This window comes from Prionailurus viverrinus, chromosome B1, assembly GCF_022837055.1.
Source record: "Prionailurus viverrinus isolate Anna chromosome B1, UM_Priviv_1.0, whole genome shotgun sequence".
Taxonomy (NCBI): Eukaryota; Metazoa; Chordata; class Mammalia; order Carnivora; family Felidae; genus Prionailurus; species Prionailurus viverrinus.
The window spans coordinates 165,269,462-165,287,605 of record NC_062564.1 but is presented as its reverse complement, the minus strand read 5'-3'; the positions used below and the strand labels follow the sequence as shown (position 1 = coordinate 165,287,605).

General features: G+C 37.7%; 1 protein-coding gene and 1 non-coding gene across 9 annotated transcripts in view; one reads left to right on the top strand and one right to left on the bottom strand.

The window, feature by feature from the left end:
- Nucleotides 1–18,144, bottom strand: part of FRYL (FRY like transcription coactivator) — a 307,431-nt gene that overhangs the window by 77,955 nt on the left and 211,332 nt on the right. For all 8 annotated transcript variants that reach the window (XR_007151586.1, XM_047856238.1, XM_047856241.1 and 5 more), the window contains 9 exons: nt 17,106–17,291; nt 16,758–16,844; nt 15,356–15,624; nt 12,449–12,644; nt 11,495–11,619; nt 8,951–9,008; nt 6,585–6,676; nt 2,421–2,593; nt 216–376 (listed from right to left, as the gene is read on the bottom strand). Coding sequence is in view for 7 of the 8 variants with exons in the window: in XM_047856238.1 (XP_047712194.1) it covers nt 216–376; nt 2,421–2,593; nt 6,585–6,676; nt 8,951–9,008; nt 11,495–11,619; nt 12,449–12,644; nt 15,356–15,624; nt 16,758–16,844; nt 17,106–17,291 (1,347 nt within the window). In the remaining variant the exon portion in view is untranslated. The remainder of the gene's footprint in view (nt 1–215; nt 377–2,420; nt 2,594–6,584; nt 6,677–8,950; nt 9,009–11,494; nt 11,620–12,448; nt 12,645–15,355; nt 15,625–16,757; nt 16,845–17,105; nt 17,292–18,144) is intronic.
- TRNAQ-UUG (transfer RNA glutamine (anticodon UUG)) lies at nt 10,882–10,966 on the top strand. Its single transcript is given in 2 exon segments — nt 10,882–10,918; nt 10,932–10,966. It is a non-coding gene; the product is annotated as a tRNA-Gln (tRNA).

Below are 18,144 nucleotides of genomic sequence, written 5' to 3'. Positions count from 1 at the left end.
AATTTTGGGTGGATTCTGTAACTTCTTTGCGTTGTATTTTATGCATTTAAATAAGCATACAGTATAAATGTTTTCATACAGCAGGCAAATATTTATTCTAATGTTCTCAAGGTACTAAGAAGAAATCTATCCTCTTTACAATACTAGGCAATGAGAGACAAAAAAATTTACACTCTTCACGTAAGAAAAAAGAAAGCAGATTTCTAAGTAAATACCTTTAGGGCACAGTACTGATGTCTGTTAATTTGCATATTTCTGTCACTGTATCTGTCCAAGGGTGTAAACATGATGCTGAAAGGGCCTGCCCAGTGACTGAACAGCATAAACAGACTGTGACGAAGGCTCTGTTGAGGGAAGATACTTCTTCTCTGGTGCACTGTGAATAAAAAATAGATTGGAAAACAATGATTCCCATTTCCCTTTATTTTAATGTGCATGCCAACTTATTTGGCATTGAATATGCAATATTATAAAAAAGAAAGCAAAAGTTTTTATCTTAAACTGCCAAAAACCTCCTCCGTGGCAGAAATCATTTCCACATACGCGAGCCACAGGAACAGGGCTGAGACTATGACACCACGCACCATAGCGTTGTGAGAGAGTCAGGACCCGCAAGCACGATTTCAAGGGAGGTACGAGGACCCTGCCTCTCTCCCTGGCTGTTGCTGCTTACACGGCAAGCGGGGCCGAGACATCAACACAAACACAACTCTGGATCTCGGTTCAATGTCAAGTGAAATCTTTGGACGAGATAAGTTGTTTTTAAGCTGTATGTTTTTAGCAGCACAGCTGTCTTTGTCAAAGAATCAACAGTCCTTACATGGAATCTTGATACACAAAACAGACAAAGGAGGGGCTGATCTACTTGAACTCAGGGGTAAGGCCTAGAGTCCAAACCCATTCTGCTGCCTCTTGCTGCTGGCAGCAGAGGAAAAACGACACAGTTTGAAAACGACTGGTTGAGATGATCTCTGCGGATTCTCTCCACGTTAAAATTCCATCTACAAATTCTCGGTGTCAATCCTTGTTGAAGAAACCCAATAGTATCTTAATGAGCCAATCTGGAAGTTGTAGAAAAAATGTTTAGTAATGGACTAAATTCTATCTTTATGTTAATGGGCTTCAGATCAGAAAAGTTAGAGGGAAAGAATGCTCTTTCCCTCTAACTGGCATCATTTCCTCTAAAGTTCCAAATAGGGCTCCTGCACTTGAAATTAAGGTACCTAAGAAATGCTTACTGGACTCTCTTATAAAATACAACCCATGCTCTTACTTTAAAAGCCAACTGTTTGCATGTATTTTTAAAGCTAACAAAATTATTCTTTTTCAGAGAAAAAGAAAAAAATTGTATTTACATTTATACCAAAGGCTACAGTCACATTTTTATGTCTTACACTTGTACAGAATTTATGGCTTTTTAAGACGTAATTGCATAAATTAATATTTCTGGTGCCTAAACCACTATCTGCCATTTGGTAGGTACTCAACAATAGGTACAATGACCTTAAAGGAACCAGTCAATAACACTGTATCTTTGGTATATTTTGTAACTGCAGCCTACACCCTTCTTCCATTACTCAAAAATATCTTGTAATTCTATTCTCATTACTATTTCTTTTTGCTTACTAGACCTAGAACAAGTCTGTCTAAAGAAGCTTATCCGAGGGGCACCTGAGTGGCTCAGTCAGTTAAGCGTCCGACTTTGGCCCGGTCATGATTTCATGGCTCATGAGTTCGAGGCCTACTTCAGGCTCTATGCTGACAGCTCAAAGCCTGGAGCCTACTTCGGATTCTGTGTCTCCTTCTGTCTCTGCCCCTCCCTGGCTCGCACTCTGTCTCTCTCTCCTTCAAAAATAAATAAACATTAAAAAAAATTTTTTTAAATAAAAGAATAGAATATTTAAAAATAAAAATAATAGAAGAATATTCTATTGACTTCTTAAATTTTTTGTTAGTGTCTTGATTATCATTAAAAATCTAGGTGGGGTTGTTTTTTGATTTCTACTCACACCACTAACTGAAAGCTAAAACAAACGCTTTCCATCCATGTTATGCTGACATATTTTCCACTATGTTTTAGCTGCTTTAGCACCTGAGACTGCAAACCCTCATGGGAAGAAAATATATGACGGTCGCTTAATAATTCAATAATGTTTTAAGAAACTGAAAATAGGAGTGCCTGGATGGCTCAGTCAGTTAAGCATCCGACTTCGGCTCAGGTCATGATCTCACAGTTCGTGTGTTCGAGCCCCTTATCGGGCTCTGTGCTGACAGCTTAGTGCCTGGAGCCTGCTTCAAATTCTGTGTGTCCCTCTCTCTCTGCTCCTCTCCCACTCATGCTCTGTCTCTCTCTCCTCCAAAAATAAATAAAAACATTAAAAAAAAAATTAAAAAAAAAAAAAGAAACTGAAAATAATTACCTGGAACATTCTGAATGATATTCGCCACTAAGGCACTAAAATGGCATCGTATATCCTTCAGTGTGTCAGAGTCTTTCTCATTTTCTGCTTCCAGGAGTTGTCGAGTTAAATCTACATATTCCAATAAAGTGTTGTTGAGGAAATGTGTTTCATTATCAAGGCCACCACTTGCACTGAAAATATTGGAAAAAAAAAAAAGAAAATGTGATTTTAAATTATAATTTCAATCAAAATAAATTCCTAGTAATCAAACCAGAATAATACACAGTAGACCCTTAAACAATGGGGGGGGCTTGGGGTACCCACTCACACCACTCCAGTCAAAAATCTGTATATAACTTTTAACTCCACAAAACTTAGCAATTAATAGCCTATTGTTGGCTGGATACCTTGCCGATAACATAAACTGTTGATGAACATATATATTGCATGTCATACATATTATGTACTATATTCTTGCAATAAAGACAGAGAAAATGAAATCATAAGAGAAAACACATTTATATTACTGTACTGTTAAAATTCACATACAAGTGGGCCTGTGCAGCTCGAATCTATGTTCAAGGATCAACTGTGTATTAAACTTGGCATGGTCATGATAGTGTGCAACTTAATATACAAAAATTAAATGAACATGATTTTGGCTTACAAATATGAGATAGATTGTGCTTTTTTAAAGTTTATTTTAGGAGACAGAGCATGTGAGTAGGGGAGGGGCAGAGACAGAGGGATAGAGAGAATCCCAAGCAGGGTCTGCACTGTTAGCACAGAGCCTAATGCAGGGCTCGATCCTATGACTCTGAAATCATGACCTCAGTTGAAATCAAGAGTTGGACACTTGACTGAGCCACCCAGGTGTTCCTAGATGATGCTTCTTCCTCTTCTTTTTTTTTTAATGTTTATTTTTGAGAGAGAGAGAGAGAGAGAGAGAGAGCGCGCGCATGAATGGGGGAGGGGCAGAGACAGAGGGAGACACAGAATCCAAAGCAGGCTCCAGGCTCTGAGACGTCAGTACAGAGCCTGATGCGGGGCTCAACCCCACGAGCCATGAGATCATGACCCAAGCTAAAGTCAGATGCTCAATCTACTGAGCCACCCAAGTGCCCCTAGATGGTGCTTCTTAATCAAGAAACTACTGCAATTTATATTATTCAATTCCATATCTGCTTTTAATCGACTATTCTGAGTGCTGAATGTTATTCCTTCTCTGGCAAAACATATAGTTTTTCAAAATAAGGAAATAAGGAGGCATACGGGATAGGAAGGATCGGTTCAGAAGGGTAGAAAGAAGAAAGACTAGCTCTATATATTCTCCTGGTTGCCACGCATATTCATATCATGCCTTTAGCATAATCAATCAAATATCCATTAGGTATTTATTCTCTGCAAGATTCTAAAACAGGTAGTACTAGGGACACAAAACTTTAAGAGAATTCAAGTATGAGTGGTGGTTTTCAAGTCTTCTTATACCCGTGGAATTGTCTCAAAAATCTGCAGTAATTTTTTCCCTGAGGCAAGGGCTCTCTGCCTGGAAACCAAAGACCAGAAAGGCTCCTTTGGTTAGTCAGAAGTCTTGAGTTCCAGTCTTGTTCCATTGTTTATAAAGGATTTGACCAGTAGCTACCTCAGAGCATTTTAGTAAGACTATAAATGAGTTACTATGCAAGAAAGAGAAAATGAAATCATAAAAGAAAATGAATCATAATCTTATTAGTAAACCATAAGTGCTATATAAATGATGTTACATTACATTCATTTTGATCAGTTTTCCTTGCTATATTTGAAAAGTACTTCTAAAACAAAAGATTTTAAAAGTAAACCTAATTTTTAATAGTTGTGAAGAGCTTCTTGTAAACATCGTAGGAGTGGCCTGGTTGGCTCAGTTGGTTAAGCATCTGACTTCGGCTCAGGTCATGATCTCACAATTCGTGAGTTCAGGTGCTGACAGCTCAGAGCCTGGAGCATGCTTCAGATTTTGTCTCCTCTCTCTCCCTGCCCCTTGCCCACTTGCACGTGCTCTCTCAAAAGAATAAACATCCTAAAGCCATGAAAACAAGAGTAAGGAATCACCATGGTATTACAGCATCTTAAAAATATCAGTCTACAATAAAAATATGTTCAATGAATTCATAATGAAATGTATCCCCTCCCTTTTTTTGAGAGAGAAAAGGTGCAAGTGAGAGAGGGGCTGAGAGAGGGTGTGTGTGGGGGGGGGAGAGAGAGAGAGAGAGAAGCAGGGCTCACCCAAGCAGGGCTCATGTTCACCCCAAATGGAGCTCGAGCTCACCCGACGCGGAGCTCGAACTCAAGAACCATGAGATCATGACCTGAGTTGAAGTCAGATGCTGAATGACTGAGCCACCCAGGCACCTTTCTTTTCTTTTCTTTTCCTTTTTTTTTTTTTTTTTGAAATGTTTCCCTTTATTCCTTAAATGAATGTTTTTAATTTCTGAGTCATGATTTATTATTGGATGGGAAACCAATTTAATAGACTGCAACCTGACCCAGAATAAAACATTCATTCATTTAACAAATATTCATTGAGTACTTCCTATGCATGAGGCACACAGGATCAGCTTGAGGAACAAAACAAAGATCCCTGCCTTCTTGGCATTCTGAACTCATCTTTTTTGCCTTAATCAAGGAAATAAAAAGTCCATAATAGCAACAGCCTTATAGGATTACTTTCTCTTAAAAAAAAATCAAACAAAACCAAAACCATAACTGTGTTCAAAACCATTACTGCCCAATGGTGAGTACAGCTTTTGCAGTTAAATTTTAAATACACCAACATCCTGCAGTTCCCCAAAATAGTACCATTCAAAGATTCTCCATTCACTAACGTTACATTAAAAGCAACAACCAAAAAAAGATCCAGGTATGTATTAGGTTGTTGATTTTTTTGCATGAAGCCCAGCATGTTTCAAATTCTCTTTTCCTGACTTCCACTGTTTTATTTTTGTGTAGGACAAAAAAAAGGAATGATGTTTCTTTTTCCTTCTTCTCATTTGCTTTTCATTTACTATAAAAGAAAAGGTAATCGGTGGTTTAAATTCTCTTTAATTAAAGCTCTATTTTTGAAAGCACTTGTCAAAAAAGCACTTGATGCGAACTATGAAAGGAAGGAGGTACTCAGAAATAAGCAGGACAATGCCAGAGTAACAACACTGCACTATTATTAACATTCTTTTTTCCGCAGGATCTCTTTTCAGTTACCTTTTTTTGAAGATGATCAGATCTCTCTTTTTTTCCCTCCTTCAATAAACAGTCAGGTAACACGTTATCTTTCCTAAGGAAATAGGTAGTTCTCAACCCAAAGCTGATGGAATTTTCCTCGAGGGGCTGGTCTTAGTGCCAAAATGCCTTTATTCTAACAATGTCTTCATTGGGGAAGGGTGGAAAGTTATGAATTATGATTTATGTTCATGGATTTTGTGATTTTCCCCAATAGGATAGACTAATAGATGACTGGGATAAATTTGTAAACTTTATAGTGTTTAGCCTATATATATATATATATATATATATACATCTATCTATCTATCTATCTATCTAGATGTATAGATAGATGTATATATATATGATTTTACAGTCTACAAGAAATACATCTTTATTTTTATTTATTTATTTTTTTTAACGTTTATTTATTTTTGAGGCAGGGAGAGACAGAGCATGAACAGGGGAGGGTCAGAGAGAGGGAGACACAGAATCTGAAACAGGCTCCAGGCTCTGAGCTGTCAGCACAGAGCCCGACGCGGGGCTCGAACTCACGGATCTTGAGATCATGACCTGAGCTGAAGTCGGCCGCTTAACCGACAGAGCCACCCAGGCGCCCAAGAAATACATCTTTAAAATGAGGTAAGATGAAGTTAACTTAGGCACAAAACAAGGCTACTGTCCTCTTGCCTGAGTTACTAGATTCCTACAAATATCAAAATCCTAGGAATGTCATACCCAATTTTTTCCCGAAGCAATCTAGTACTAGTCGTAGATTTTTTTTCAACATGTTTTTTAGCCACTGGCTAATACTAGATGGACTGGCAAATAATGCTCACAGCGTTGAAGGTTTTTATTGTTGCAAGCATGCTTTGTTTTTATGTATTTCATAAGAGACAATATTATGTTCCCTAATCAAAGTTTTACAAATCAAAATCCAACACTGACCTGTGACTAATGACACCCGCATCTGCCAGCAGTTCAAATATTCGTACCAGCTGTACTCGCAAAATATCTCGACGCCTGCGACGCTTCATATTCTGTTCCAGAGATAGAAAGATACTAAGTAAAAGTCCTTCCGGGAAGTCGATAGCAAACTTAGGGTTTTAGGGCTCATTGCGATTATTTTGTTTGTGTAATGTCGACTTTGAGCAGTCTAGTGGCCACTGAATCAGAGAGACATGTGCAGATAGTTTGATTAATGAGCCAAATAAAATCACATGACAGTTTGTGCGGCCATACCCCTTGTGGGGGGAGAAAATAAAATCCTATAGTTACCTCACAGTTAGAGTTACTTTTAGGTTATTTGTTAATCTGACAACTTCAGAAGAACTGAAGCAGTTAGTCAACTGTTCTCACTGAAAGCAAAAGAATCCCTAAGATGTCCCCCCGAATGTAACAGAAGGGTGGGGAAAATAAAAAAAAAATAACACAAAGGAGAATGAAGAAACCCCACAGATTTTGCTTGTGCCAAAGTTTTCCACTCACGAATTAATTTTGACACAAAAACGAAATACAAAAGAAAAAATTTATCTGATCATTATGGTATGAATAAATTTATCTTATTAGAGCCAAAGGACAAATGGCTAGCTTATAATTGCTATAATATCTCCACTGGATTCTGCTTCCAGTGGGAACTCATGTAGTAGGAAGAGACAGATTTGCTGCATCATTTTCTTCTATTGCTCATTATGTCATCATGATGTAATTTTCACAGTACAGAGCAACTAGAAACCTACAAAATCCAGATTCCTGGCTTGCATAAGCAGGCCAATTTGCTGATAACCAGTTCATTACAACTACTAGTTCGTTTAGCTCTTTATAAAGTTTACAGCAATTCATACTGAACAGGATGGTTTCTAAACAGCTTTTGAGGATTTCTGCAACGTTTTAACTGACTTGTTTTCATCTCATCCCTGTAGAAAGACTGAGTCTACAGCACTCAAAATAAATCTTACATTCAAGGCACATCATTGTACCTATCTATTCACTTGCTATGATGACTTCTCTCCCCTGAAATTCTGAAGTATAAATATTGCTACTTAATTTTGCTTCCATTTCCATTTTCCTCTGGTAATCCTTTAACTTTCATGCTATACTGTAATCAACATGATCATTCTGAAACAAAAGTCTAATCAATTACTAAATGGGGATACTATCACTACTCCACCAGGCTAAATTAAAGAAAGGAAATAAAGAAGTACAGATGCTGTCTTATAGTTTCCAAGAGTAGCTATTATCCCCATCTCCCTCTCCTGTTTTAATTCCTTGGTGACATAAAGAGCAGTGATTCTCAGTCATCTACACCAGGCTCATCTACAGTGGTTTTTAGAAGATTTCTGGGCTCCATTCCAGGGATTCTCATTCAACAGGCCCAGGAATCTATAATTTTTAGGAAGCTCTCCAGGCAATTCTCGGATGCCTATGCCATACGGTAACCACTGGACTACTAAATAAAGCAGAGACCAGGAGTGTGTCATGAGATAATTCCTACCTTGCTTTGCAGCATAACCAATCACTTTCTCCATAATGTAATCACGCAAAAGAATCTGCAGTGTTCAAATTCTTTCATAAAGTTTGCAAATGCTATTTCTCTGCCTAGAATGTCTTCCCCTTGCTTATCCACCAAGGAATGTGCTTCAAACTTCAGCTCAAATATTGGTGCTTCCTGCCTACTTTTCCTTCACAGGCAGAGCCAGAGGCTTTTCCTCTCTACAGTCTGTACAACCTCTTACCTATGACTTCGTTTGAGTGAATAACACATTGTTATAGTTATGGTTTGCATATCTGCCTGTCCCACTGGACCTGCGGTTTCTAAAAGTTGCTCAGGACAGAACACAAACCTATAGATTTGGGAATGTAAACCTGGGGTTGGCAAAATATGGACCTCACAGGCCAAATCTGGCCCACTTCTGCCTAAATAAAATTTTATTGCAATCTAGTTGCATCCCTTTGTTTAGTAGTCTATGCAGCAAAACTGAGCAGTTGCAACAGAGACAGTAGGACCTGCAAAGGTGAAAATATTTACTATCTGGCCATTTACAGGAAGTTTGCTGACCCATCTAGATCCTGACTGCCCTCACTCTAGTTATAGCAATTTAATGTCTTTTATGTAATGAGTTTCTGCATAAAGATCTCCTGGGGCGGGGGGGAGTTTTGTATATTAAAAAAGTGTTTAGAACTACTTTAGACGATCTTTTATGTAATTACTTCTCAATTTCTAACTTTTGACAAAATTCTATGTCTAATTTTGACATAGAATATAGAAGACAAGTACTTGATGAATATTTAATGGTAGAAAAATACACACTTACCTCTGGCCTTCTTTCGAGTGCTTCTTTAATTATGGGATGCAATTCCTCTATTAGTTCCCTAGAAGGGAAGTGATATATTTTTAAATTAATAGCTGAATGGGTATAATCTGTTGTGCAAATATGTAAACACTAATATAATGATGTGAAATGCAAGTGTTAACCCTAATTCTACTGTTTTAATCTTTTTTTAATGTTTATTTATTTTTGAGAGTGAGAGAGAGACACACACAGAGTGCAAGCAGGGGAGGGGCAGAGAGAGACGGAGACAGAATCTGAAACAGGCTCCAGGCTCCAAGCTGTCAGCACAGAGCCCGACGTGGGGCTCGAACTCGTGAACCACGAGATCATGACCTGAGCCAAAGTCGGACGCTTAATCAACTGAGCCACCCAGGTGCCCCCTAATTCTACTGTTTCCAACACAATCCTTATTGTTTTGTTTTGGTTACAAAAGAACATATGCACACTGTATTTGGAAAGCAGAAAAAAATGGGATAGGCCACTTACTCTAATTCACAGAGGTAAGTACCATTAAGACTGTTGTTCCATCATTTTGAGCCCACACACATTTCATATAGTTGAAACCCTATAATACATGGGATGGTATCCTTTTTCCCATTAATAGCATAATGACTTTTAAATGCCATTAATTTATTCATAATATTCTTTTATAGAGTAGGATACCACAATTTTCCTAACCACTTTCATTTCTCACTGATTCATTAAATTTTATGTAATTTTTTAAAGCTTTTTAAATTATTTATTACTATTATTTTTAAATATTTATTTACTTTTGAGAGAGACAGAGCTTGAGCAGGGGAAAGGCAGAGAGACAGACAGACAGGCAGACAGACATAGAATCTGAAACAGGCTCCATGCTCTGAGCTGTCAGCACAGAGCCCAATGTGGGGCTCACACCCATGAACTCTGAGATCGTGACCTCAGCTGAAGTTGGATGCTTAACCGACTGAGCCACCCAGGTGTCCCCAAAATTTTTTTTTTTTTTTTTTTTTTTTTTTTGAGAGAGAGACAGAGACAGAGACAGAGAATCCCAAGCAGGCTCTTTGGTGTTAATGCAGAGCCTGATGAGGGGCTTGAACTCACCAACTGTGACACCATGACTTGAGCCCACGTCGGACATTTAACTGACTAAGCTACCCAGGCACTCCTGAAGATTTTAAGTAATCTCTACACCTAACGTGGATCATAAGATCAAGAGTCGCATGCTCTACTGACTAAGCTGGCCAGGTGCCCCAATTTTATCTAATTTTTGTTGTTATAAATACTACCTTAGTGAATATCTTTGCCTTCATTTCTGATTATCTCCTTAGGATTAATTCTTATAAGTAGCATTAATAAGTTAAAGGGTATGAACTTCATGAAAATGATAACTTTATCTTTGCTTACATTATGGCTTTGAATTGTAAATGTGATCATTGTGGATAACTGGAAAAATAAAAAAGGATAATAAGAAAACACAATGCATCCACAATTTCATCATCTATGGAAACTACTGCAGATATTTACCGTTTTTGCCTAAGGATTGTTTCTCTTTATGAAATTTGTTTTTTAAGAATCTGAGATCATCTTTGGATCCTATTTTTTCCATTAGCACAATAATGTATTTACTTATCACAAAATAATTTTCCAAGACTTCATTTATGATGAACGCCACCCCACAAATACAGACACATAATAATTAGCTAACCTAGTCTCTGCTGTATGTGTTATCTCAGAGACGAAACATCAAACATCACCTGAGATCAATGGAGGACAATCTCAAAAGAATGACTACAAGGCCCAGCAGGCAAGGCAAGGACCACGCAGAATCTCAGGCAAAAATGAAGGATTTTTTTCATTAGTATAAAAAATATCAAGGATGACATAAATATGTATATAAATATTTCTTTTACAAATAACCTAATTCTCGGGGTGCCTGGGTGGCTCAGTTGGTTGAGCGTACGACTTTGGCTCAGGTCATAATCTCGTGGTTCGTGGGTTCGAGCCCCACATCGGGCTCTGTGCTGACAGCTCGGAGCCTGGAGCCTGCTTCAGATTCTGTCTCCCTCGCTCTCTGCCCCTTCCTCCCTCCCTCTCACTCTCTCTCTTTCGCTCTCTGAAAAATAAATAAACATTAAAATAAATAAATAAAAAATAACCTAATTCTCTTGAATAAGAACAGGAAAAATGATAGTTTTAGCCAATAGACCAAAACTGTAAAATAATCACATCACTGTGTAAATAGGCAGAAAAGTATTAAAAATTTACATGGCATTTTATCATTTTTAGAACCTATTTATACAGAATAGATATGTGATTTTCACAGTCATTCTGTGAAGAATATTGGGTAATTCTTATCTGTTCAGTCAAAATGAAGAAACAAAGGATCAGAGAAATTACAGGACTCATTAAATGTTACATGGCTAGTTACCTGGTAAATGTCAGGACTGACATGAACTGTCCGGATAGTAAGTACTCTATCACGCCTTCTCTCCAACAGTACATTAGCTGGTTTAGTGCATAGAGAACAGATATGAAGATAGTTACCTAAAAGCTCCTGGGTTGGTCCTGCCAAGACCTAGAACAAGGGATTCTGTGATCTCTATGCTCTCAGAGCGCATCATTGGAACTATGTGCTTAAACAAGGATGAAGGGGATGGGATGCCGATAATCTGAAAAAAAAAAAAAAGGTATTTATAGCAGCCGTTAATGACAGTACCTCCAATTAAATAATTTGGCACTTCATCCACATTTCATCAACATTTCATCAAGGGCCATGGAAAGATGGAATTTTTCTGTGAACGGGGCTTCAAAATTCACCTGTGGTGCACATAATCTAAAAACATTAAATGACTTGTCCAATGTTTCGCTGCAAGTTCATTAAAAGAATTTGGGCTCTGTGGGTCTCCTAATTTCTTACAGACACTTACCATCAGATACTAGGCTGATTCCCTCCATCTGATAGTCTATGTCTTTTGATCCATAAAAACCAATTAAAAAAAATTCCTTCTACAAGAGTCACTGGTGTTAAAGAAAGACTCTCAGGTCTTAGGTTTCCTAAATTTTCTCCGACCACCTCGCAACATTTTGTGTCACAGCATGAAGGCTACACAACTGTTATTACCAAGTATCATTGGTACCACTACATAATTTAGGGAAATTCGACGAAGGTATTTATTTAAACGATTTATTTGGGATACTGAGAAGTGTGAAAACTATAGAAAATAAATAAGGAAAAGTGGGGATGAAAATTCCTTTAAAAAATTCACTACGATGAATTCAGTGAGCATGACCCTCCATCAGTACAACAGCGTTCGTGTGTATACATATGAAATTGATCCCAGTAAGGAATCGATAGTCATGCGATTTCTTGCACTATTTTCATCGTTAGTACAAGCAACACACTTTTCAACCAAATGCCTTTATGGTCCTGGAAAAGACACTTGAAAACCATTATTTGATGGTGCCATTCAAATTCAGTGGCAGGTTGGGAAGCCTTACTTTGGAATCAATGCTATAGCCACTATCGGGGGTAGACGCCAGCGTCTCGGGAGGAGAACACCTCACAGAACCTGCAGATGTTGAAGAGGTCGTGGATGTCGCCGCACTGCAGCAAAGGAGCAGATAGTTTCTCCACAGGCCGACGTAGGAGTCACTGCTTGTGGTAGTGTTCACTTTCTTAGCATTGATGGGGCTGCTAAGGGGGAAAACAGCAAGAGAAACAGGTGAATGCAAACAACACGACATTTTTTGAAGTTTTCTTTAACTAAAGCTAAATGCTATCAATTTAGGAGAGATGGTTAACATACGGTTTTAGTACCACCGCTGCTAAAGCCCTGTGGAATGGTGGTAAGATATAAATGAATAACATATTTGAGTGAAAATTAAAACATAGCATCATTTTAACATCATCTATTATTCTTGTGACCAAAGTTAATATTTCAACAGGCCACATTTTATAACTTCTTATACATGCTCGATGTGAAAAAAAAAAAAAAAAAACCACATGAAAACAAAATGAAAATCCCCTTTATCCCACATCCAAGTAAGCACAGTATATTCTTTTACAAATCTTCAATTCATATACAAACACGTTGAATATATCTTCTTTAACTCACAAAAACTGAACAATACTGTTTTTTGTTTTGTACTTGTATGTACTTAACATGTTTTAAACATCTTCCACTAAAAGACTATACTGGGACATCATTTTTTTTATTTTTTATTTATTTATTTATTTTTACATCTATTTAGTTTTGATACAGACAGAGCACAAGTGGGGGAGAGGCAGAGAGAGAAGGAGACACAGAATCCAAAGCAGGCTCCAGGCTCTGAGCTGTCAGCACAGAGCCCAACGCGGGGCTCGAACTCACAAACCGCGAGATCATGACCTGAGCCGAAGTCGAACACTCAACCGACTGAGCCACCCAGGTGCCCCAGTGCGACATCATTGATGACTGTATGCTATATTACTATAGAGATCAGGTTTTATTGTCTAAATTTTCATTATTGGGCATTTTAACTAATAGAAATTTTTCCCTATAATACACAACACTATACATTTGAATATATGCTTAATTATAATAAAATTTTAATTATTTTCTTGGGTAAATTCCTAAAAATGGAACTGCAGTGTCAAGAGTATCCACATTTTTAAGGATTCTGTCAAATTTCTGTCTTGAAACAATAGACCAATAAAATATGTTGGAACAATTCCATAAACCTTTCCAAACACCAAATTCTATTGGGATTAAGGAATGAGAGGAAAACAAAACAGAAAAATACTAACACAGAGTCCTTAGCTTCAGTACATTTATATATTAAGATAAACAAAGCAAACATATCACTTCATTAATTCATCAACAGTGTTTTACTGTTTTAGAAAATATTGTGGCAGCAGTAAAAACAAAATAAAACAACCCTGTTAAAAATCACTGCCAGCAGGTCACTTGGGTGGCTCAGTTGGTTGAGTGACCAAGTCTTTATCTTGGCTCAGGATCTCACCATTCATGAGTTTGAGCCTTGCATCAGGTTCTGTGCTGACAGCACGGAGCCTGCTTGGGACTCTCTCTCTCCCCTTCTTTCTGCCCCTCCCTGGCTCTCACTCTCTCTCTCTCTCTCTCTCTCTGTCTCAAAAATAAGTAAAAATAAACTTAAAAAAAAAATCACTACCATCATGGATACTGCGGAAGATATACAATACAGAAATGAATAAAACAACGTCAGATAGTGCCAACTGTGATGCAGAATGATAGAGGAGATAGAGAATGGAGTAGGAGAGGAGCTTCTAATTTAAAACATGGTAATTAGGGGAGACTAAGATAAGGTCATTAATGTTATGCAAGGTGGCAAGTGTCAACTTCCACTAAATAAATAATACTTGCTACATAATACCTGAGAATCTACATAGATATATAATAAGCATGGATACACATATAGAAAAACCAAAAATATCTATATTCAAATCCAAAAGAAGGAATGATTACTCTGGGTTGGGAGATGTAAGAGAAGGCTTTAAAAATAAGGTGGAATTCGAGATACAGCAGATGTCGACATACAGAAGACAGAGAAGGCAAAAGGCATTCTAGGTTCATGTGAACTAAAACTCAAGATAGTGGAAACTGTAGTCACATGCGGTGAACTTGGAGAAGTTTGTGTGGTTCTAACCTAAGAACACATGGACAGCAATGACAGAAAGTAAGGGGAAAGTACAGACTAGAGCCAGGTTTGGAGAGCCTTTAATGACCCTAAGGTGTTCGGTTCGTCCAGGGGTTGGGTTTATACGGGCAACTTCTATGATGAGAGGCCTCATGCCATGTGATCTGATAAAACGTACTGGATAAAGTGAAATCGGGAACTCAAATTCAGGTTCAAAAATACTATACTTAAGAGCAAGAAGAAATTAACTGCAGTTTATGATGACCTTGTTTAACACCCTATCACATCATCAGTTATTCCAAATCTTTGCCATTATCCCCAAAGCCATCATCACTAATCCCTGTCAGCAGATGACTTCCTTATAATGTCATCAGGAAAAGTAAGGTCACTGTGCTTGGTGTCTCTTCACTTTGCACCCTTCCTCTATACGCTCATCTGTATCCAGATCCACACTCTTCTCCAGATCCTCTGCTCCTTAATTCTTCAGTACAGATTCATCAGACACATACTATGCACCAAGCACTGTGCTATTAAGTGAACCAACAATTTGGTGAGACTGAATTACATGAAAAGGATGAAGGGATTATGAGACTACATCCTTTACATCTTTCGTCTCCCCCCCTTATACATCAGTCCGTTATGGCAGGTTATTTACTTGTGGAATTTCCAACTTGTACAACTTTTCAAATACGTACTTATAAAAACTGACAGTCTACACATTCTAAAATTTACACTAGGAAAACAACTTACTTTATATCAACCTGTGGGGACAATAACTGAAGTCTTGTGTATGCAAACATCCAAGCATAGCTCACAGCTGTACAGCAGTGTTTGGGAAGGTTTTCTTGCTTTAAAAAACTGGAGAGACTTATAATCCATGGGTCTTGGCCTTGGGTCACATGTGCAAATACCCATATGTGTGATGGGCTGATCACATCAAACTGGTGGCTGATTGGAGAAGAGTTCCATTCTGCTAATGTCTGTAAATCTATCGAGCTAGGGCAATACAGCAAAGTAGTCTGCGTAGAGAAAACAGCAAAGGATTATCGCACATTTCCGTAAGTTTCAGAGTTTTGCCATATGGATTGCATTAAACTCTAAGTGGCCTCTTGGTAGTTTCTAGAACAGAGGTAATAATGAGGTCCAAGAAAGGTTTAAGGGAGTAGTGAATTCCTGAAATTGCATATAAAGTTTTTTTGTGTGTACGTGTGTACATGGGTTTTTCTGGAGAAAGATTCCAGAGGTTTTATTAGTCTCAAAAGGATCTATGAACCAAAAAGGTGAAGAACCACAACTTACATAATTCATATATGAATAATCAACTTTCGTGGGCATACTAAAACTAAGAGGAAACTGAAAAATGGACCATGAACTTTATGCTGACATGCCCTATATATGCACAGGCAGAAGAGACAGGAAAACAGACTCTTCTCCAGAGGTACATATTCTTAAATATTTGTTCAATGATAATTCCAAGCTATTATACTGAAGAGATAAAGATTTACCTTCAGAGCAACTTATGTGTCATTCAAACAACAACAAAGACACAACAAAGTCTTAAACTGAACAGAGGTCCAATTCACTCTATCATTCAACAGATATTTACAAAAATACCCATTATAAGCCAGGCATGGCTTTAGGCATGAGAAGAGTCATTCATTATTCTTTTTGTTGGCATAAATCGTAGTTAATAATCTAAAGCAGAATTCTTTAAACTGAAAAGATTTATAATTGATCTCTTAGGTTTACAAAATTGTATTACTATCTCCCTTGGTTATACATTAAGTTGTGAATTATAAGAGCTAAGTGTTACACTCAAATCCCAGAAACCTTGTCCATGTGTTCCAAACAGGAACAAAAAAGAAACTTCAAGTAGTAAAGTTTGATGGTTATTTTTATGTCCATCTTGAAATCTTAATGTAAGACCTTCGTAAAAAAAAAAAAAAAAAAAAAAAAAATCAAGCCCAGCTAAGAAAGTTTAGATGCATTTGCTAACAAAGTGTTTTTCTCCATCTTAATGAGTCAAATTAATTACAACTTGGGCATAAAATACTCTTCAATGCATTATATTTGTAAAGGAAATTCACATATGCATGTATGTATGTCTAAAGTTCCAAGGCAAGACTGAATAGCATGAAATCATGACAGTTACCTGATCAGCTCCAGTGAGATGTATGAAGCTCTCAAGAATGGATGGGCTCAGCCTGTCCATCACATCTATGGCTAATTCATCATCACCCTATAAAAAAGTGAGCACATGTCTAAAAATATTTAGGAATGATTAAGAAAAGCCAAACCTAAGAAAACATAAAAAAACTGCACATCAGCACTATTTGTTACAAATGGAATTGAAGGCAGCCGGGTTAGTTTAGACCAGGTCAAAAAGCCTTTGTTACTTTGTTATAAGTTAAGTTATGCCTGCATGGTAGCAACAGAATGAACAAAAGAATAGTTTTTATGTACTTTCATTAGATAATTAAATGATATACCTAAATCTTACCTTAGGTATTTCCAAAAGTGCAAACAAAGCCCGTATTTCTCTAAGGACACTGACAGCTAATCTCCTAGTGGCAGGTCGACTGCTACAGAGAATGACAAGTGCAAACCCTTCGACCACATGGAATACGTTGGAATACGGGCTCCTTTCCAGAGGAGGGGGATGAGAAGCTCCATTAGCCACACCATGCTTGAAAAATAAAAAGAAGTTAAAAATCAAACAAAAGAGTATGTGTAGACATTCCAATGTAACCATTAATTAAAGAATAAACCAAATTATATACATTATAGCTATAGGTCTGCCTCAGCTCAAGTAACTTAAATAATATTTAATTCACAAAAATGTAACACCGCAGGGGCACCTGGGTGGCTCAGTCGGTTGAGCTTTCAACTTCAGCTCAGGTGATGATCTCGTGGTTTGGTTCATGAGCTTGGGCCCCACATTGGGCTTGCTGCTGTCAGTGCACAGCCCACTTTGGATCCTCTGTTACCCTCTCTCTGACCCTCCCCTGCTCATCCTCTCTCTTTCTCTCTCAAAAATAAACATTAAAAAAAAAATGTAACAGTGTACACAGAGATAAAAAGCTTTTTAACTGGCAGTCTAAATATGAATTGTGTATGGAGCTTCCGGCATTCTCTGGTTACTTTGTAAACTTGGAGCTGACACTGTTAATCACTCTTGGCCTAACACTTCTATGTGGAAAATGAAGGGACTGAATTGGGACAAATTGAACTCAAAGTGTAGACTAGCAGCATGGCATCACCTAGGAGCTTGTTGGAAATAGGGGTTCTTGGGCTTCTCTCCATGCTCACTGAAGGCTGCGAGCTAGATTGATTTAGATGATCCTGCTCTAAAATTCCAAGGTTCTAGGGCAATATGTTATATAAATCAAGAAGCTGAGTACCTTTCATGGTAAAGGAGCAGACAAACCACATATGTGAAGCAGGGACTAGTGCCATGGGTAAAACAATCAAATAACTCAAATGGAATACTCCCCAAAATTGTTATATCGGCTTTAAATATACTGGAAACAACCTAAACG